At 41.0% G+C, this 22946-nt stretch overlaps 2 protein-coding genes across 2 annotated transcripts in view; both read right to left on the bottom strand.

Moving 5' to 3' along the window:
• HHLA1 (HERV-H LTR-associating 1) overlaps positions 1-22946 on the bottom strand; it is a 67532-nt gene that overhangs the window by 12310 nt on the left and 32276 nt on the right. The window contains exon 13 of the mRNA XM_036741545.1: positions 21251-21325. Coding sequence (XP_036597440.1) covers positions 21251-21325 — 75 coding nt within the window. The remainder of the gene's footprint in view (positions 1-21250; positions 21326-22946) is intronic.
• Positions 14898-15464, bottom strand: LOC118834105 (glycerophosphodiester phosphodiesterase 1-like). The gene has a single exon (XM_036741546.1). It carries the CDS (start codon positions 15462-15464, stop codon positions 14898-14900), a length of 567 nt encoding a protein of 188 aa, XP_036597441.1.

Below are 22946 nucleotides of genomic sequence, written 5' to 3'. Positions count from 1 at the left end.
TATGGCCACCCTCCTCAGGGCAAGAACAGTAGTTAGGTGGCATAATGGAGAGAGCACAGGACTTAGAGTCAGGAAGACTTCAATTCAAATCTTGCCTGGGACATTTAGCTGTGTGGCCCTGGGCAAGTCACTTAACTTCTGCTCTCCTCAGTTTCCTTATCTGGGGTTAATAACAGTACCTGCCTCTCAAGATTGCTATGAGGATCAAATGAGATTATGTGTAAAGCACTTTGAAAACTTTAAAGAGCTATGTAAATGCTACCTATTATTATTTTTTCTTTTTATTAATTAATTTTTTTGTTTGTTTACAACACTCAGTTCCAGAAGTTTCTGAGTTCCAAATTTTCTTCCCCTCCCTCTCTTCCCCCCTCCCCACCAAGATGGCATGTAATCTGATATAGGTTCTACATATACCTTCTCATTAAACTTATTTTCCCAATAATCAAGTTGTAAAGAATTATAACCAATGAAATGAACCATGAGAAAGATGTAACAAAACCAAAAATAAAGTAAAATAAAAATGAGAGAGCAAATAATTTGCTTCAATCTGCATTCAGATTTCATAATTCTTTCTCTGGATGTGGATAGCCTTTTCCATTATGGGTCTTCTGTAGCTATTATTGGTATTAAATGCTTATAAAATATGAACTATTGCTGTCTAGGACACTTACAGATGAAGAGAATGAATTGTAATAAATTATCATCAAAGGGGCAGTTATATGGTATAGTAGACAGAACATTGGCCCTGGAGTCAGGAGGACCTGAATTCAAATCCTGCTTTAGACACCGACTAGCTACGTGACCCTGGACAATTTAATTCTGATTGCCACCAAAAAACTATAAATTATCAACAATAATTCTAATCATAAGACTCATATATATAGTGTTGACTTTTACAAAGTGCTTTGCAGCTATATTGTCATGTTAAAGAATGTCGTAGATTCACGGTCAGTCAGGACGCTTTTTTCAGATGTCTATTCTGATGCTTTTGCCAGTCTCTCACGATTTCAACACACTGCTCGTCCAAGGTGCTGCCACCTCATTTCTGGCTTCCTTCCTGCTCGATAATGCCCTATGGACACTCTCCTTATTGAAAAATGAGATTAGCACTTCTTGTTTACAAGGTAATTCAGATCTAAAAGGCACTAAAAATGTGTGAAGGGGAAAATCACACTAGTCAAGGCTCTTTCCTTGGAAGCAAGAGAAAAAACTAAATGAACGCTGCGAATAGGAGGGCTTTGGGAAGGAATACGGGCAGGACGATAAATTATCTTGGTTTGGAAACAAGTTTCCCTAGGGGTGGGAACATGTATTTATTAAGTACCTACTGTGTTCCAAGTACAGTGCTAGCTGCTTTATGAATATTATTTCACTTGATCCTCACCTCAACCCTAGGAAATGGCTGCTATTATCCTCATTTTGTGGTTGAGGAAATTAAGGAAGGCAAACATCAAGTGACTTGCCCAGGGTCACACAGCTAGTGTCTGAAGTAGGATTTGAACTCAGGTCTTCCTAACTGCAGGCCCGGCTATCTTATTCATTGCACTACCTAGTTGCCTTTATATGTCCATTTTTTGTATCTATGTTCTGTCTCTATGATTGTCTGTTTCTCTGTCTCTTTGTCTTTCTGTCTGTCTCTATCTCTGTCTCTTTCTCTCTGCATCTCTCTATCATTGTCTCCATCTCTTTCTATCTTTCTCTCAGTCTCCCTTTCCCCCTTCTGTGGATTCCAAGCTCCAGCAAAACTGGGTTATTCTCCTCTCCTTATTTCTCACCTGGGACTTTTCTGACTTCTCCACCATGCCCTGTATTGGGTACCTTCCTCCCACCCCTACTTTCAGCTTCCTTTTGTGCGTTGTCTTCCCCCCTTCGATTATAAGCTCCTTGAGGGCAGGGAATATATTTCTTTTTTATATTTGTATCCCCAGAACTCAGCACGGTGCTTAGCTCACAGTGAGCATTTAGTAAATATTTATTGTTGTTTCTGTTTAATGGTTCGGGAAGCCACTGGAGGTTCTTAACAGTGGTCCAAGGGGTTTAGGCCATATGTTCTTTAATAACATCAAATGTAGAAAATAATTGTAAAGATATTATGAGTGGTATATTCTATTACTCTGGAGATTCACGACACATTTTGTTGTTGAAAATCATTCACAGAACAAAACCAACTGGGAACCACCACTCTACTATAAATTGGTAACCTGTGTTTTCCCACTTCCATGCCCCTCGGTAGCACAGTATATAGAGCACCATAACTGGAGTCAGGAAAACTTGAGTTCAAATCCATCCTCAGACATTTATTAGCTGTGTGACCCTGGGCAAGTCACCTAACCTGTTTGCCTCAGTTTCCTCAACTGTAAAATCGGGATAATAAAAGCATCTACCACTCAGTATTGTCGTGAGGATCAAATGGATAATATTTATAAAAACAGCTTAGTACAGCGCCCAGCATATAGTACGTGCTATATAAATGCTCAGCTGCTAGGTGGTACAGTAGATAGAGTGCCAGGCAAGGAAGGAGTCAGTAAGAGTCATCTTCCTGAGTTCAAATCTGGACCCAGACACTTACTAGCTGTGCAAGCCACTTAACCCTGTTGGCCTTAGTTTCTTCATTTATAAGATGAGCCGGAGAAGGAAATGATAAATCACTCCAGTATGTTTGCCAAGAAAACCCCAAATGGGGTCTCGAAGAGTCAGATAGGACTGAAATGACTCAACAACAAGAAGAAATGATTATTCCCTTCCCCCATTCCCTTTTATGCCTTTTCACTCACCACCTGGAAGGCCCTCTCCTCAGGCAGGCAGGCAGCTAGCAATTCTTTGATCACATACTTTGTACTATATATGATTTGATTTTCATCTTTTGTTGCTGAAGAGGACCAATAACGTCAAGGGTGATGTCTTATTTAAGCATGAATTGGATTTAAATGAGGCAGAGTTGCACATCAGCTTCTCTCTCTTTTCCAGATCAAAATCTAGTGGCAAGACAAAAGTCAGGGTGACCGGCAATGGCCTGGGATGCAATTGATGACCTCGGTGTCTTCAATGTTCGACCAAGTTCTAAGTGCTCCACAGATGCCTTCCTGGCCGTTGGAAAAAATTTTTCTTATTCACCTAATCCATCAAGGGAAATCTTCATATGCTTGGGTTAGACTTCCCCCTGATTTACTGATAGGTTTGATGCCTGTTGGTTACCCTTGACCTGGTCTGGCTCATCTGACATGATGGTTTTACCAAGGCGTGGCCACTGCACATGCTACTGCTTCTTGGAGGCAAAGGTGAGAGCTGGGTGATAGGTGGAGACCAGGGATGGATGAGTAGCCAGCCAGAAAAGGGCTCAGCAGCCCTCACACCAGTGGTCAAGGTACTTAAATGCCAAACAAAGAAGCTTGTATTTGTTCCTAAACGCAATTGGGAACTATCAGAGTAGTAACATGGTCAACACCATCTCTTAGGAATATCACTTGGCTGCTCCAAATGCTATAGTTCTAACTTATTCCTAGTAGCTACTAAGTGAGTGGGCAGCATTTCCTGCTAGACCTTGCCAAGTCATCTTGAGGATCAAAATCATAGAATATGAAGCTAGAAAGGACCTTAAAGACTATTTGGCCCAATGCTCATTGTGTAGAAGGGCTGAAGAAAAGAGGAGAAACAAATTGTGAGTGTTACCAAACTAGTAAGTGGCAGGTCTGTGACTAGAACATTCATTTCCCATCCAGTGCTTACCTAGCACATGACTTGTTGCATAGTAGGTGCTTAATAAATACTTGTTGACTGATTGATCTTTGTATTAAATCACACTGGCTTTATTTTACATCCATTTCCTCCTCCCCTTTAATGCAATCTGAGGTTCTCACTCTAGAGGGTCTTATATCTGTAGAATGCTTGGAAAATGTGGAAAGTCTCTTCGGCAGAATAATTACATTTCTGTGTCTTATAGCCTCATTCGTTTCATGTTTGGGGCGATCGTATGTTATGTGAAAGGAAGGATTATGCAGGTTGCCTTTGGATTAATAACACTGTTGAAATATGCCCTGATTGCCTACTGTTGACAGGAAGCTAATATAGAATGGCATCCACTGGCAGGAAGAAGGGGAGGGAACAAGAGATAGCTCTGTAACAGTGTGTCTCTTATGGAAACTGACGGGACAGAAAAGAAAGACAGTGCTGGTTGTTCATCTAATAGGTACAGGGTGGGAGGAACCCCCACACAAAAAACTCAAGGTCATGTCCAAGAAAATGTGTAATGAATTATGAATGTGATGCTGGGAGTGTGGTCAAGCGGGCAGCTTAACTAAGGCAAGAATTCTTAATCTTTCTGAAAGCAGCTCAGGGGCTGGGAAGGTAGGATGCCCAGGAAAGTAGGCACTAGTTAATCCTAGCTAGTGATTATAGGAATTAAAACCTTGGCATGATCCTTCTACTTATTCATATGGCTTATATTTATGTAGTACCTTACCCACTTATTTTCATTTTATTCTTCCAACCATCCTGGAATTTAATCAGGGATGTGCTGGTAACTGTTTACCAACTAGCTCTCTAAAAAGAATGCATGACATACTTTTAAGTTTAGTAGGTACTACTGATTTTCTCCATCACCTTTTAAAGTCTAGAAAATCCACAAAATGATAAAGCTCTGATTTGTAATATTTGATGATTTTTGAAGTATAAATGCTCACACTGCAAATTTAACAACTGGCTTTCCTGAACTGCCTCTAGCACATCCCTGGATTTAAGGAATTTCAAGTACTAGTGTCCTCATTAATCAATTAACCAATAAGCATTTATTAAGAATCTACTCCATGCCAAATAATGTGCTAGGCATAGGAGATACAAAGACAAAAATAGGCTTTACCTTCAAGGAGCTGAGAAGGCCAGAGAGGTTGAACGACTTTCCTAAGACCATATGAATAGTAAAGAGCAGAATTGGGATTCAAATTCTGGTCCTCTGCTTCTGAATTCAGTTCTTTCTCCACTATACTTTTACAGATGAGGATATTCAGAGATTCAGGTTAAGTGACTTCCCTAAGGTGACATAGCTAGCAAGTGATGGAGCTATTACACAGAATGTATTAAATGCCTAGTATGTGTCAGGAAAGGCAGTGTAGCATAGATAGAGAGCTGGCCTCTATTCCTAGCCTCAGAGCCAGGAAAACCTGAGTTCGAGTCCTGTCTATGGCACATACAGCCTGTATGACCTTGGGCAAATGACTTAACTTCTTAGTGTTTTAGAACCTCTCTAAGTTGCAGAGAAAGTGCCAACCTGCATTGGTAGAGGGGAGTTTCCTCTGTCCCTGAATTCTTAGGTCCAGAGGGAATACAGAGGGTGAAGTAGTTTCTGTCCTCAAGGAGCTTACTTAGGTCTTCTAGCTCAGAGTCCCCTCCCATCTGCCTTATAATAGATGTCTTTTCATAGCCTCTTGGAGAGAGGAGAACCTACAGATGTTCTTTCATTCATCTCATTCATTGCCCTTTTATCCAGTTAGAGCTGCACCTTACATTAATGTTTATGCAGTGAGATTGCTCTGGGTAAGGATGTAAGGATTGCTGCTTATTAGAGGAAGCATGGTGGAAGACAGAGAGTCCCTCACCTTGGACTCAAGAGAGCACAGGGTTTCAACAATAACAATTATGGGTATCCTACTGTGTGGAAGGCACTGTAAGGCTACAGATGAAAATGAAAGAGGGCTGTGGATATTTCTATCTAAACTATATTTCTAAATCTATGATCACGAGAACTTCAACGCTCTAACTGAAGAATAAGGACAGAATGTTAATACTTTCATTGATGTATGAGAATGTATAGGGTGTCTCAAATCTTATGGAGACCCTGTATTTGAAATGTTTATATATGTATATGTACATATACATGCAAATGTATGCGTGTATGTGTATATACAATACACATATGCATACACATATACATACATATTCATGTGTGCTATATATACACATATACGCACACATATACATATGTGTGTATATATGTACATGTATGTATGTTGTATGTATATGGAGAGAGGAGAGAGAAAGAGAGAGTTCTGACCTGTATTACTAATGGAAATATCTACATTTCAAAAATGAAAGATTCCCTTCACTGAAGGAGCTTGTATTCCATTGGGTTTAATTCTTGCCTTTGAAGCTTGATGGCGATGTGATTGAGGGGATGTTACTTTCTTACCCCACACCTCAGTTTTTTCATCTGTGAACTGGGAGTACCAATCTCATCAGTGCTATGTAAAGTCAGTAGCTTGATTACCTTTGATCAGAAAATCTCCTCCTGAGGGCAATGACAGATTGCCTGATGTGTCTCTCAGTTGCATATTTTGGAAGTTTGTCATATTACCTAAATGGATCTCATAACTACCGAAGAGGCCCCATTTGCAGGGGCTGAACATTTTGTACTCATCTTCCTTAAAACACAAAGCTAAAGCTGTCTCTGAAGACTTTAGCTGAACAGAGTAAGCTCAGAGAGAATGAACTTCCCCCTTCCCCTGCACCCCATCTCTACAGAGACAGAAGGCTTCTGAGATCTGTGATAAAAGACAGGTATGCCAGAAACAGTGTTATCAGAAATGTAAGAAGTTAGAGGTGATTTTGAAAACCAGCAGGGTGGAATTGGAGTATAGTGTTCAGAGCCATCAATCAGGCTTGGAGGGGCGGTGCTTGAATTTTAAATGCAAAGTGGCCTTTGGAGAGTTCAGCTACCTGAAGAAAAAGACTAGAAGTGGAATTGGTTTAGTGATGGATAGCCTGAGATGGCCCGAGGGAATTGTAAAGACTGTAAGTGGGCCTCTCCCTGCTAGGATACCAGCCAGCTGGAGCTCTTCAGGTCTGGGGAGGAAGAGGTGACCTTGTCATCTGATGCCAAAAGTGACCCAAAGTTCCTTTAGTAATTATGCTCAAAATGGAAGAGGAGTAGTATAGTGGAAAAGACAGATGATTCAAGTTCAAATCTCAGAGCCAGCATTCAATACCTGTTTAATCTAGGGCTGGTCATGTCAATGCCCTGGGCCTCAGTTTCCTCATTTGTAAAAATGAGGGGGTTGGTTTCAATGTCTTCTAACATACTTCTAGTTTTGAATCTATAATCCTCTGAAATAATCACTCACTTGCCCTGTGAGGTCTTTTTCACTTCTATGTAAATGATGCCATGGTTGCTTGGCAACCATATTACATCCTCCAGCTCCCATTCCACACACACCTCTCAAGCTAAATGTCACCGTTTTGAACTGGTTCCCTCAAATTTGGCCTCGGCCACTTATTAGGTGCGTGACCCTGGACAAGTAACTTAACGTCACTCAGCCTCAGTTTCCTCACTTGTAAAATGGGGATAGCAATAGTACCTACCTCCCTGGGTTGTTGTGAGGATCAAATGAGGTACTGATTATAACGTTATACATCTAGTAAATGGCTGAGGGCAGACATTTGGCTTGAGGGTGTATGTGGAATGAAGATGGCAGATGCGAAATGGTTGCCAAGCAACCATAGGACCATTTACATAGAGGTGAAAGTTACACATGAGTGCCAGTTTGTTATTATTATTAATAATTATCACTGCCATCATCATTATTACTATCTTTATCATCAATTGCTTCAGATGTTCTTTGTAAACACATTTCACTTGGACAAAGACAGTAAGTGGAAAGGTATGGATGGGGTGTTCCCATCCACTAAAATTTTCCTTGGACCTTATACCTCTAAATGCTGACTAGGGATGGCTTTGAGGAATGAATATTTCCTTGACTGTGAAAGGCGTTTCCTTTGTCCCAGGACACAGGTACAATGAAGCAACTCAAGCAGTATAATAGAGGAAAGCAGGGGACTTAAAAGAGCATGGTGGTCTGTAAGGCCAATCTGTAAGTGAAAGATATTTTCTGCCCAGTGAATAGGCCTCAGGTGGGGCCAACAAAGGGAGGCCTGATTAGAGGCAGGCCCACACCCTTTCATTAACTAGATGTGAGACCCCAAGTCCCACACCATTTTGCTAAGTTGGCTCTGAGCCCTCAGGACACTGAACAGGGTATAAACGCTCAGAGGTTGGCGTTTTGCCTTTGGGGCACATTGGTGACATGACTCTAGGTGAAGCAGCCCCCTACCCTGGCTTTGAAAACCTAGATGTTGGTACTTCTCTGGTTAACTATATATTGTGATTTGGTTAGACAGAAATGTTGATCTGTTTATATTGTCTCTATTTGTAATTTCTGTTTGTATTTTCTCTGAAGTTCAGGGTGCTGACTTTTCCCCCTGAACTGAGTGAATGGTATATGTATGTTTAATTAAAGTAAGACTATTAACTCCTTAAAGTTGTTTTCCTTAGAAAAGTAGATCAAAGAACGTGTGCTAGCAGCCCTCCTGTGTGCTGATGTTATTGGTCTCACTCCTGCACAGCAGCTGCTAGCAACATTGTTGTTACATAGTCCTGGGTTTAGAGGCACAGGGCCTGTATTTATATCTCAGCTCTCTCTCTTACTAGGCATGGGCAAATCACTTAATGTTTTTGGATGAGAGGTTTGGACTAGATGACCCCTGACTTAAGAAGGTCAGCCTTTAGGTTCTAGATCTATGATCTTATGACATGTATATATATTCTACTCCCTTCTCCCCAATATACTAGCCTGGAAACCATGTGCCAGTCATTTCACTGTTCTCAAACCTAGAGTTACTCAACTTTAAGATGAGAATAATAATACTTAGCCTAATGACATCACAGGGTTGCCATAAGGAAAGGGGTTTTCAGGTGCCTAGTGCTAGGTAAAGCATAGCTGTTATTATCAAAGTTGATATTGGTCCTTTTGACTTCTGTGTGAGAGGCAAGGTGAACACATTTGGGTGTTTTGGGGTATCTGTTGCTCTTTCCATATTTGGTATATGGTGGACATGATGATGAGTATCATCAGCCCACCAGAGGGTGAGAATTATGAGATTTCCTCAGCTTTCCACTTTCCTAGGTGATGTCATATGATACCTAATAGCTTAGTTCTCTGCTCCTCCCACTTTTGGTTAACAGTTGGTACTTGACGCTATCAAGTTGTTTGGGAAGGAAGGTAGTAAAATAAACTTCCCCTCCTTCTCACAAGTAAAGATAATTCTCAAATGGGTCCCCACTGAGAGAGTGCCTTCCTATCATTGGCATATGACAGAATTTTCTTAATTCAATACTGTAGACCTTAGGGAGAGATGAGCTCAATTTGTTTATTTCATGGAAGTCAACTTTTACGTCCAAATTGACTTCTTTCTCACAGTACTTCTATTGTGACTAGCGAGTCATTTTTACCTCTAAGGAGGAAGAGCACCATGTCTGAGCAGGTCACCTAGTTTGTTTGGGAATAGCAGGGTTTCATCAAGCATTGACCTTGACCTTGTTTCCGGCTCCTCTTACCTACCTCTTCTAGAAAGAGCAGGAAGTTCTTTTCCCATTGTGGACAAGAATGGCAAACATTGGGCTGCATGCATGGTCTTTTCCCTTCCAGGTAGTTTGAGGGAGTAGTGTCAGCCCAGCTTTGTGGATGTACTTCATACATATCCCTCTGAGCTTAGAATCATCATCCTTTTCATGGGAATAATTATTCCTATTCTTATAGTTATCATTAAGGCTTATATTTTCATTGTATAGAAGCTTTAAAGCCAATATGGCACGGTAAGTAGAGAGCTGTCCTCAGAGTCAGAAGTCCTAGGTTCAGGTTCTGCCTCTGACAAAATTGGCTGGGTGACCCAGGAACCTCTTAGTGATCTAGATAACTCTCTTAAGACTCTAAGTTGTGGAGAAGATGCTGCCCTCCATTGGTAGAGGGTACTTCATCATCTAGGAGATTTTCATCCCCATGAATTCACAGGCCCCGTCTCTCTAATCCTGCCTTTAACTTGTACTGGCTACGTGACCTAGGATGCTTAATTCTCTCAGTTCCCTAAGCAACTCTAATTCTGTAAAAGTCAGAGATGATGCTGATCTGCTTTGGAAAGGGGTGTTTCCTTGCTTAGAAATTCCTACACTAATGAAACCACAGGTCTGAACAATAATTAAAAAGAACTCATTATTGTTAGATGTGTGTGTGTTGTTGAGCTAATGGTTCTGCTGGTGGGCCATCTGCTTGGCGGTCTAATTTATACCGGTTTGGCATGTCCATGATTGAGTGGAAGATCTGAGTGAAGAAGGCCCACATTCTGATGATTTTCCTTAAATACCTTTCTCTCTAGATCCTATCTAACCATGTCGTTCTCCCATTTTTTAAACTAAAGTGGCTCTTTCTCCCTATTATCTCCAGCTTTGAGGACTGAGACTGTCTTTTGCCTCTTTTTGTATCATCAGCACTTAGCACAGTGCCTGGCACATAGTAGATACTTAATAAATGTTTACTTATTGATTGAAAAATAATCTCTTCCATTTGCCATTTACACCTTCACAACCAGTCCCAAACTATCTTTAAGCATTATAATACATGATTTCCTTTTATGTACTCTATAAGCTAACCAAATATACCTCCTTAGGGTTCTTTAGACATTACATTACAACACCCATCTCTGTCTTTTTGCACAGACTGTTCCCCATGCCTCAAACACATCCCCTCCTCATACCTACCTCTTAGAATCCCTTGTTTCATTCAAACTCAGCTCAAGCACCACTTTCTTATTCCCCCAGCTATTAGTGCCACCCCTTCAAAATTATCTAGCATTTGTTTTGTGTGTGTATATATATATATATACATATATATATGAAATATATATATATATACACACATATATTTATATGTGATTATATAGGTACATATTGTATACCTGATAGAATGTAAGCTCCTTGAGGGCAGGGATTTTTTCATTTTTATCTTTATATCTCTAGCACCTAGTATAGGGCCTGGCACATTGTAAGTGCTTGGCAAATTATTGTTTAATTGACTAAAACAAAACTGTAGTCATTTTGTGAATTTCAGCTTTCTAGGTTTGATCAAAAAGTTCTGGCATTTCAGTAGATTTTAAGGGTTCAAAAGATTCAGCAACTGGTGGAAGTTGGGAGGAAGGTTTCCCCTCTTTTAGCCAGCTTGGCAACATGGACCATTGAGGTACTAAGTATGGCATTCTTTCTTTCTCCTTCTACACAATTCCCTAGTGTCATGAAAAAGTGAATGCTATTTTTTAAGAATAAAGCCTCATAGACATGTAATAGATCATGCAAGGGGAATATTTGTCTCCTCATGTCAAACTGACATGATAGAGAAGAAAAGAGAAGAAAACTTTTATTGGTATACTCTTAGCAGTCCTAGGATTAAGAGTTTTAAGGGACTTCATCTGGTTCAACTCTCTCATTTTAAAAGTATAAGAGTGAAGTTTCATTGATCATCCCACTCCACTTAAAAGTAATTACCTTTGTTAGGCAGGAACATTTCTTGATTGAATGAATCAATCAGAAATGACTGTGAACCGGGCCTGTACACCTCTTTGAATCAATAAAATCCATTGTGTAAGAGACTTAGTCACACACTGAAAAAGTTGTATAAAAAGGATGAGATATCTCAGAAGCAGATAGAGATTCTGAGGATCTGGAAGTTGAAAGGAAGGAGCAGGGGTCATACAGAGCTGAGCCAAGAATTGGTAGCTCAGGGAAATGAGGGAAAGGTAAAGGAGAAGGTAGGGCTGAGCTGTGGCAGAGAACAGACAGATTGAAAATGTTGACTGGCTCTACTGGCGTCATAGAACAGAAGTCTTGAACTGATACCATCAGGATAGCTAACTACTCAAGGACTGAGAAAAGTCTGCTCTTCCCCCGTCTCCTCCCCATGCCTGTCTTTCCAGAGACACTATCTCAATAGCCTTCTGTTGGGTCTGCCTGCTGCAAGAACCTTCCTACCCCAATCCAGCCTCCATTCAACTACCAAAGTGATCCATGTCATCCTCCCTTCTCCCAGCTCAACAAACTCCAGTGACTTCCTATCACACACACTCTAGGATCATATACAAATTCCTCTGTTTGGTGCTCAAAATCCATCAAATCTACTCCCTTCCTCCCTTTCCAGTCTTCTTCAACTTTACATACTCTTCAGTCCAGTGACATTTGCCTCCTGGCTGTTCCGTGAATAAGACACTTAATCTCTCTGCTCTGGGTATTTTCTCTGATTCTCCTCTATGCCTGGAATGCTTTCTTCCTCATTTTTGCCTCCTGGCTTAGAGACCACCTCATTCAAACCCCTTGTTTGTTAGGTTAAAAAACTGATTTCCAGATAAATTAAGTGAATTCTACAAAGACAGTAGTAGCTGTATTTCTACAGAGATAGTAAGTAGCTGAATGGAAATGAGAATCCAGATTCTCTGATGTCAAATTGAATGTGCTTTTTTTCCCTCCCCTGTATGGTACTAATTCAAGGGGCAGCTAGGTGGCTCAGGGGATAGAGTGCTGTGTCTGGAATGAGGAAAACTCAACTTTGTGAATTCAAACCTAGCCTCAGACCCTTAGTAGCTGTGTGACCCTGCGCAAGTCACTTTACCCCATTTGCCTCAGTTTTCTCATCTGTAAAATTTGCTGAAGAAGGAACCGGAAAACTACTCCATTTTATTTGCTAAGAAAACCCCCAATAGGGTCACAAAGAGTCAGACTCGACTGCAATGACCGAACAATGACATTAACTCAGGTCAGCATGTAGTTAGGACCAATTGCTGATTGGAGCCTCATGAACTTAACAGCAAACTCGACAAAAGGGTAAAGATGAAAAGGTAATATATGTGATGATAATAGCTCAGACTCAACCTAATCAGACAAGCTAGAATGAATACGTATAAAGAAATCTAATCTGATTGTTACAATTTTCTGATGAAGGGTAATGCGTGTAAAGCACTGGACATAGTGAAGGGCCTAAAAGAGCCCAGAAACTGCAGGGAGAAAACACCTGATCTCCTTCCCAAGCAGAGAGATAGGGCAGCCAATTAGAGTCTGGGTTTAGAGCACAATAACATTTGCAAAACGCTGCAGAGGATGAGAAGACCCCCCACCCCCACACCCCTTCGCTAAGTTGGGAGGTCAAAAGGTGTGGCACATTGTATATATTTTTGCCATGATTTTTTCCTCTTCTTTTTAATTTTCCTTTAAAAATATTGTTATAAAGGGTTTATCTCCGGGAGAGGAAAGGAAAGACATTTTGGTGATCTAAGGAAAAAAGATATCAATAAAAACACTGTGGAGTATGATAATAGAAGATTATAAGTAGTGCCACCTCAAAAAATAATAAAGTAGTGATATGGGAAAAATGAGCCTGTAGATTGTTTTAGCATGAGACTCAATTAAGTCAAATTATCCTGGGAGTACTGATAGATGAAAATGAAGGTAGGATACTAAAAAGAAGTGCAATGGACATTTTGGTAGCAATATATTTTCATTTTTTATGGGAGTAAAACTAGTACACTTAGACTCCAAAATTTGGTATCCAATGTACTGTGTTAAGAAGATTAAGGTGGGAAAATTAATTGGACCTAACTAAAGATGCATGAAGGAAATACATGCTAAATGGGACACAATTTCAGAGACATCCAGGAATCAAGCTTCAGGATTTCAAAGAAAGGGAAATTATCCATAGTATTATTATTTTTTTCCCCATTTCTTTCTCAAATTGTTTATTACTTAGGGTGTTGTATGTTTGTGTTGGCAACCAAAAATGGGCTCCTTAGCACTTAGTCAACAAGTGCCCTTGACTAGTTTGGCTTTTTCCCCTGAACTGAATGCTGTTTGTATGTTGGATTGGAGTAAGCTTGTCGGCCCCTTCACCTTGCTTCCCTTGCTTAAGCTGATGGAAAGAACCTGTGCTTTCCTGGTCAACCCCTTCACCTTGCTTAAGCAGATTGAAAGAACCTGTGCTTTCCCCGGCGTACCTTACACCCCTGCAGAAGCCGGATGGTTAAAAGCAGCTCCCGTTGGAGCTAGAGGCTGCTACAGCTACAGCCGCAGTCACAGCTACAGCCACAGCCGAAGCAGGAGCTGCCAGTGGCAGAGCTGACCTACGGGAGGAAGCTGAACAAGGACTTCAGGCCAGTGGGTAATCTTTTTACCATAGAGGGGGAAGCATGATTTTGCTTTATGCAATCATGCTTCTCTGTAGCCTCCTGGTTACTCTTTCAAGGCGTACTTATTGGGCCTGGAAGCTTTTGATCAATATATCAAAATGGGGTTGCTGGTTCACGGGTTGGTTACTGTGGAGCCTAAATATACGTTTTGATTCTTCTGCCTTCTACTTTGAGAGTTTCTTATATCCGGCGGTTCCGAACCTTTCAGACATGTATATGATCCTCTTTGAGATTATAAACTCTGCCCTCCTAATACAATGTTTAATATACATTTTAGTAATTTTATTAGTATAGTTCCCAAATCTGTCTTCCATAATACATTGTTCAACGTGGCCAAATACAAACAGCGGAAGAACACGTTAAGTGTGAAAAGTAAGAGAAGCCCAGTCCGAGTCAGCATGCATTCTGCATTACATTTGCAGTCATTTTTTTTTAACACATACAAATTACATGAATTTGTGCTTATCACTACTGAGTCTCTTTATACAACTCAGTTGGATTAGGGGCAAGCAGTGGCAAACCTCCTCACAGACCCAATTCCCCAAGATCAGCCATGACGAACTTAAGCACACTACAGAGTCTGGTGTCATCTACACCATTCTGCTCTGATTTCAAGTTAAAATGCAACTTCTGACTAACACTTCTGTGAACCACCTGATCCTCAAGAACTCAGGGCTATATCTGAGTATGTATATTTCTTTGAATAAGGATAGCGGAGGTTTCTGAAACCAGGGTCCCTGCAAAAGGGTAGTGGTCTAGAAACGATGGTTACAATCCTCTAACATGCTGTCAGTTATATAGCTGGAGTGAAGATGGCTCTCCCAGCATTTTTTCTCTTCATAGCCATTCATAGTTCAAGCAACAACATGAATCCCTTTAGTTGACCACCTCTTCAAATAAACCTTAGATACAAAATCCTTCTGCATGAGGAAAGGTGAAATTCCACAAAGGTACCACAAGATATTATGCAAACTCCAATCTGGGAGAATATCCAGCAACATATATAAAAAATGCTTCCAAAGAGAATCAAAGAGTTGTTTCCCACCTGCAAAATAGCTAAGGCTCCAAGGTCTATGGGTTAAAGCTGTCACAACATTACCATCCGCCTGCCTCATCTTAAAGATGACTTCTGGCATGAAAGAGCAGACAATACTGATGTTGTATAACTTAGGAAATTCCATATACATATGTTTTAGAGCATCAGCAGCCATAGTTGCACGGCTCTTGACATCAAAGTAGATTGTGAGGTTATGATCTAGGCATTCCATAATGGCTTCCTTCAGAGTAGATATTTTTTCACCAGGGAAATTATTTTTCAATCTGTGATTTGCTGCTGGATTAAGCTTCCTAACTTCAGCAAACGTCAAGTCACTCAAACTATCTGTTCCATCAGTAGTCCTGTCTACTGTCTCATCATGCATTAGGACAGGAACACCATCTGCCGTAAATTCAACGCAGGCTCCACACCTGTTGCTCCATTCTTAGCTGCCTTCCGAATCGCGGCCAGCGTGTTCTCAGGGGCGTAGTAGCCGCCGCGGCGCTGAGCGATGGCGGAGGTGCGGCCGCGGGGCGGGAGCACCTGCAGTGCCAGGGGGTTGGGCACCGGCTCGAAGCTGAAGAAGCGCAGCAAGAGGTAGAAGCTGAAGGTGAAGAGGCAAGAGCTGAAGGGGCTGCGGGTCAGGATCAGCAGCAGCATGAACAGGAAGAAGGAGGCCAATAGGCCGCCCTGCTCCTCCCAAAGAGGGGTCGGGGCCGGCGCGGGCACCCGCAGCCTCCCCACCGGGCTCCGCGAAGACAGAGACGCACGGCCCAGCGGCACGATCGGAGCTGTCCTATCCATAGTATTATTTTTAAAAGATAGGCAGAGAGATATCTGTGTTCATGTCTTTCTGTTTCTGACAAATACTGGCTGTGTGATTCTGGACGAGTCACTTAATCCTCTGTGGTCTAAGCAACTTTCTCAGACTGTAAGTTGCAGAGGAGGCAATCTATTTTGGTTGATCGAGTTTCCTACCCAGGAATTCCTTAACCCAATGAAATCACTGGTCCAGTCCCTACCCCATTTTAAAAAAATTAATTAATTTTTAGTTTTCAACATTCACTTCTACAAGATTTTTAATTCCAAATTTTCTTCCCATCTCTCCCCTCCCCCACCACAAGATAGGGTGCATTCTGATTACCCCCTTCCCCCAATCCGTCGTCCCTTCTATCAACCCCACCCTTCTCTTATCCCCTTCCCTTCTATTTTCCTGTACGGCAAGATAGATTTCTATGCCCCATTGCTGGTATATCTTACTTCCCAGTTGAATGTAAAAACAATTTTTAACATTTGTTTTTAAAACTTTGAGTTCCACATTCTCATCCTTCCCCCTCCCTACCCACCTTCAGTGAGAAGGCAAACACATTGATATAGATACATGTGTAGTCATGCAAAACACCTCCATAACAATCATGTTGTGAAAGACTGTATTTCCCTCTATCCTATCCCGCCCCCCATTTATTCTATTCTCTCCTTTGACCCTGTCCTTCCTCAAAAGTGTTTGCTTCTGATTACGCTCTCCTCCCATTTGCCCTCCCTTCTATCTTCTCTCTTATCCTTTTACCCCCTACTCTCCTTTAGGATAAGATAGATTTTCGTGCCCAATTGAGTGTATATGTTATTTCTTCCTTAAGCCAAATCTGATGAGACTAAGGTTCACTCATTCCCTCTAAACTCCCCCCTCTTCCCCTTTATTGTAAAAGCTTTTTCTTGCCTCTTTTATGTGAGATAATTTACCCCTTTCTGCTTTTCCCTTTCTCCTCCCAATACTGAGAAAGGTCACAAATTACAAATACCATCTTTCCATGTAGGAATGTAAACAGTTCAACTTTAATAAGTTCCATATGATTTTTTTTCTGTTTACCTTTTCATGCTTCTCTTGATTCTTGCATTTGAAAGTAAAATTTTCTATTCAGCTCTGGTCTTTTTGTCAAGACTGCTTGAAAGTCCTCTATTTCACTGAATGTCAATTTTTCCCCCGAAGGATTATACTCAGTTTTTCTGGGTAGGTGATTCTTGGCTTTATTCCTAGCTCCTTTGATCTCCAGAATATCATATTCCAAGCCCTCTAATCCCTTAATATAGAAGCTGCTAAATCTTGTGTTATCCTGATTGTGTTTCCACAATACTTGAATTGTTTCTTTCTCGCTCCTTGCAGTATTTTTTCTTTGACCTGGGAACTCAGGAATTTGGCTACAATATTCCTACTAGTTTTCCTTTTGGGGTCTCTTTCAGGAGGTGATTGGTGGATCTTTTCAATTTCTATTTTCCCCTCTGGTTCTAGAATATTGGGGCAGTTTTACTTGATAATTTCTTGAAAGAAGCTGTCTAGGCTCTTTTTTTGATCATGGCTTTCAGGTAGTCCAATAATGTTTAAATTATCTCTCCTGGATCTATTTTCCAGGTGAGTTGTTTTTCCAATAAGGTATTTCACGGTGTCTTCTACTTTTTCATTCTTTTGATTTTGTTTTATAATTTCTTAATTCCTCATAAAGTCATTTGCTCCATTCTAATTTTTAAGTAATTATTTTCTTCAGTGAGCTTTTGGATTTCCTTTTCCATTTGGCTGATTCTGCTTTTTAAGGCATTCGTCTCCTCATTGGCTTTTTGGATCTCTTTTGCCATTTGGGTTAGTCTATTTTTAAGGTGTTATTTTCTTCAGCATTTCTGCGGTCTCTTTTAGCAAGTTGTTGATGCATTTTTCATGATTTTCTTGTATCACTTTCATTTCTCTTCCCAATTTTTCCTCTACTTCTCTTACTTGATTTCAAAATCCTTTTTGAGCTCTTCCATGGCCTGTGACCAATTAACATTTTTCTTGGAGGCTTTGTATGTAGGAGCTTTGACTTTGTTGTCTTTTTCTCGTTGTATGTTTTGATCTTCCTTGTCAACAGAGTAAGATTCTATAGTCTAATTTTTTCCCCACTGTTTGCTCATTTTTCTAGCCAATTACCTGACTTTTTAACTCTTTGTTAAGGTAGGACTCTTCTTACAGTATGGAGGGTGTACTGTCCCAGGCTTAAGTGATTTTGTGCGGAGATATTTTTCAGAGATATTTCTGGGGACCTGCAAATTTTCAGTTCTTCTGAGGTGGTATGATCAAAGGAGAGGTGTTTATTCCTCTCCTGGTCTGTGCTCTGGTCTATGAGCGACTTCAAGCATTCTTTTCTGCCTTGGAACCATGAGAAGGATTCCCTCTTCACTGCCTCCACAAGCTCTGCCACACCAGTACTTCTCCGTGCCCCAGGACTGCCACCCAAGACTGTGATCCAGATCAGAGCAGGGCAAAGCAAGAGCATCTTGCCTCAGCACCAGCAAAGAGACGCCCTCAATCCCCCTATGATCAGCCACTTGATCCCCCTACCATCTGTGGCTCTAGAAGGAGCCACTGCCACCATTGCCGCCACTGTTGCCACTGCCGCCACTGTTGCCACTGCCACCACTTTCACTGTCGCCACCCTGGGACTGGGGCTAGACCTTGCTCCTCTCTTACCCAGGTCTGGCAGACCTCTCCTACTGACCTTCTAAGACATCTTAAGTGTTTTTGGGTTAAGAAGTCTGGAAACTACCTCAGCTGCCAGTGATTCAGTCCCCTGAGGCCTGCTCCTCCCCATCTGTGCTGGCATGGCTCACTCTGGACTGTGCTCTTCTCTCAGACTGGTGTAACAGACCTTTTCTGTCAACCTTACAGATTGTCTTGGGCTGGAAATTTATTTCACTCCGTCATTTTGTGGGTTCTCCTGCTCTAGAATTTGTGTAGAGTCATTTTTACAGGTATTTGGAGGGGGCTGGGGGAGAGCTCAAGCAAGTCCCTTTTTTACTCCATCATCTTGGCTCTGCCCCTCTCCTATCCCATTGTTACTAAAAACAAACAGATGAACAAAACCATACAGTAAGAGACAGGCTTTCACAAATGATGTCATCCTCTTGGTCAAACAAATGATAGAGAAATGAAGAGAATAAACATCTTGATATGCTTATTGTCCAATTTGTTTTTAAAATAACTCAACTATAGAACAAAACAAAACCCTAAAGGCTTCCTTACAGAAAGATATCTCCCATGCACAAGTTAAGCTCATCTGAGATACAGTAAGGTATTACAAATTTTGTGCACTTTAAGTCCCAGCAATTGATGCAAAATAGAATCCCTTGACCCTTCATGTTGTTGTTTCAGTCATGTGTGACTTTCTATGATCCTATTTGGGGTTTTCTTGGCACAGATACTGGAGTTGCCATTTGCTTCTCCAGCTCATTTTTATAAATGAGGAAACTGAGACAAACAGGGTTAAGTGACTTGCCCAAGGTCACACAGCTAGTAAGTGTCTGGATTTGAACTCAGGTCCTCTTGATTCCAGGACTGGTACTCTATCTACTGCATCACCTAGTGCCCTCAGCCTTTCATACAGAGCCTGTTTATGCTAATTTTTATACATAATTTGAATAAATTTGCTTGTCTGTCTTCTGGGCCTAGAGTACATTAGGAAAAGTAAATCAGAAGGGATGAAAGATTTGCTAAGCTGACAATCTTCCAAGGCATGAGAAGACAGCAAAACCATTAAAAGAAGCAAAATGTAAGCTTCTTAAAGGCAGGACTTTTTCATTTATGTCTTTGTGTACTTTGCCCACAGACCCATTTTTTTTTTTTTGCACATAACAGCCAGTCAGTCCAAATACCCTTTAATATTAGTGCCTTCTTTGTGTCAATGATCTTCAGTTTATCCTGTCTGTTTCTTATTTGGATCTGGTTGCTTGCATGTTGTCTTCCTCATTAGAATGTGAATTCCTTGAGAGGAGGGATTGTGTTTTGTCTTTCTTTGCATGTCCAGCATTTAGCATAGTGCCTGCTACACAGTAAGAGCTTAATCCATATTTGTTGACTGAATGACTGACAAAGAAGTCTTATAGTGACTGACACAATAAATGCTGTATGAATTGAGTATGTACAACTAAAGAGATAATGTGGTTCCATGATTTTCTGAGTTGAAATATCAAGAGAGGCATAAACCAGGAAGACGTGTCTTTTCCAGAACTCTTTGCCATCATCATGGGAAATGGCCCGTACAGTCTCCAAATGGAATAGGATTACTGATAGATTTTAGGGGTTCCCCAAATATTCTCTTTGCAGATGACATCGAGCTGATTGTGTATTTTCCAGTTGTCTAGCAAAATCGATAAGTTGGATGAGTAGTTGAAGCAACCTATGGATCTACCTTGGACAGTCATTAAATACAAGACAATAGTCAGAGTCCAGGATTGAATAAGAGGGGGAGACAGTGCTGGAGGTCATTTGGGAAATTAGGCGGCCCTTTCAATGATCTGAAGCTTCTTTTTATTGAAAAAGTCTGTTTTTTTTAACATCAATATTCTTCTTGTGATGCTATGTTGCTGCTAATCGTGGAATGTCATGGTCTTAAAAGAATTAAAGTTGTGGGTGGTCCCGAGGGTGGTGGTTATATATGCATGCCCGGGATGAGGAGCTGTGGATGGATTATGAACCATAACCATAGGTTATGATGGAAAGAGTCCTACCACATTAGTGAGATCATGGTTTTATCAAAGTGCATCACATCCAAGACTCCCAGCATATTGATGGAGGTAATTGCTCACAGTTATTGGCAAAAACAAAAACAAACCACTTTCTTTGCCAAGAACTTTCCCCATAATAATCCCATGAGGTAAGTACTGTGACTGTTATGATTCCCATTTTGAAGATGAAGAAACTGAGACCCAGAAAACGACAATGGAATCTCGTATTTTTACAGCGCTTTAAGTTTCCCATAACAAGCTTATGAGGTAGATGAGAAGATAGAAGTATGAGCCTCATTTTTCAGATGAGAAAAATGATTCTCTGAGGGGAGAAGTAATGTACCCTCTGTTGTACCATTCACGAGTAGGTGGAGCTGGAATGCTAACTGGTTCTCGCTCCATCTAAGGAGGCCTAAGTTAGAGGGCTTCTGTTATATTGTCAATTAGTACAGGAAAATCCTTTGACCCTTTACTTGGCTTACCCACTGGTCAAACAAACATTCAAACATTGGTTGAAGCTGGGTCAGAGACTCTACAAGGATAATTTCCTAATGATCTGATGAGATGCTGGATCTGAATACATGATGTTTTGCCTAAGGAGGAGGGGCTGAGTGCAGGGCAGGCATTTTATCAGACACTTACTTGATACAAGGTGGAGTTTGGGGAAAGGTGGTGTCTGAGACTGAGAGGGAGATATCAGTGCTGGAGCAAAGTCAGCTGCAAAGAAAAAGAGGAGTTCATTAAAACAACAACAACAAAAATTTGCTATGGATTATAAATAAATACATAGGATTTCAGTTGGATGAGACATCCTTGGTCATCTACGCTTAACTTCTCTGAAGCTTAGTTTCTTTATCTCAAAAATGAAGGAGTTGGACTAATGGGCCTTTATGGTCCCTTCAGCCTCTAAATCTCTGATCCTGTAATGACTGTCTCCTTGGCAGCTAGGTGGTATAGATAACAGAGGGCTGGGCCTAGAATCAGGAAGACATGAGTTCAAATCTGATCCCAGACTTTGTACTAGCTATGTAACTCTGGACAAGTCACTTAACCCTGTTTGCCTCAGTTTCCTCATCTGTAAAATGAGCTGGAGAAGGAAATGGCAAACCACTTTAGTATCTCTGCCAAGAAAATCCCAAATGGAACCATGAAGGGTCGGACGTGACCAAAATGACTGAACAACATCAAATAATCTCTCTTGAGTCACCTGTTTTCCAGGCCAACCCCCAGCTCCTTCAATCGAGCCTTTAATCACATGGACTCAAGATCTACCACTCAGGTGGTTCTCTGAATGTTTCCCAGTGTCATTCCTAAAAGAGTGAGATTATAAAAGAGTGTATTGTAAATATATCGTGCCCAAAATGAGGGACGTAAGAGTTCTCCTCTGATCTGTCCTCGTCAGGCCACATATACAGTGTTGTGACCCATTTGAGGGTCTACATTTTTTGAAGAAATGCACGAGCTGCCGCATAACCAGAAGAGGGTGGTTAGGCTAGTCACCATGTCATATGAGGGACAACAAGCCTGGTGAAGAAAAGACTGTAGGTGAACATAGCTACTGTCAGGCAGGCAGGCAATAAACATTTATTTGTTGTTCAGTTGTTTCTGACTCTTCACGGCCCATTTTAGAGTTCTCTTGGCATAAATACTGGAGTGATTTGCCATTTCCTTCTCCCCCTCATTTTAGAGATGAGGAAACTGAGGAAGTCAGGATTAAGTGACTTGCCCAGGGTCATATAGCTTGTGTCTGAGGCCAGGTTTGAACTCAGAAAGATGAGCCTTCCTGACTCTAGGCCTGGCACTCTATCCATTGTACCACATGGCTGCCCCTATAAAAAATTAAAGATGGATGAGACCTGGGCTAGTTTGTTTTGTTGTTGTTGTCTAGTTGTTTCAGTCATGTCCAACTCTTCATGACCCCATTAGAGGTTTTTTCTTGCCAAAGATACTAGAGTGGTTTGCCATTTCCTTTTCCAGCTCATTTTACAGATGAGGAAACTGAGGCAGTGTTGCTTAGAGTCACACAGCTAGAAAGTGTCTGAGGCCAGATTTGATCTCACAACGATGAGTCTTTCTGACTCCGGGCCCAGCATTCTATCCATTATGCCACCTAACTTCCTTAAACATTTATTAAGCACCCATGTGCCAGGTACTGCGCTAAGTGTTTGGGGATTCAAATATAAAAAAGACAGTCTCTGTCCTCAAGGCGCTTATAATCTATAGGTTTGAAGGCTTGTCCTTGATAAAGTTGTGAAAAGTTTTAATTCTTAACTGAGCAGTATATTTTAATTCAAGGAGGCAGTAAATGACTTTGAAAATCAAAATTAGCTTAAGAGAC

The sequence above is a fragment of the Trichosurus vulpecula genome, chromosome 1 (assembly GCF_011100635.1).
Source record: "Trichosurus vulpecula isolate mTriVul1 chromosome 1, mTriVul1.pri, whole genome shotgun sequence".
NCBI lineage: Eukaryota > Metazoa > Chordata > Mammalia > Diprotodontia > Phalangeridae > Trichosurus > Trichosurus vulpecula.
The sequence above is the reverse complement of the archived record's forward strand: the minus strand, read 5'-3'. Positions and strand labels throughout refer to the sequence as shown.

Bases quoted from the DNA above. Each gene is read 5' to 3' on its own strand.
- LOC118834105 (XM_036741546.1), bottom strand. From the start codon at position 15,464: ATGCATGATGAGACAGTAGACAGGACTACTGATGGAACAGATAGTTTG.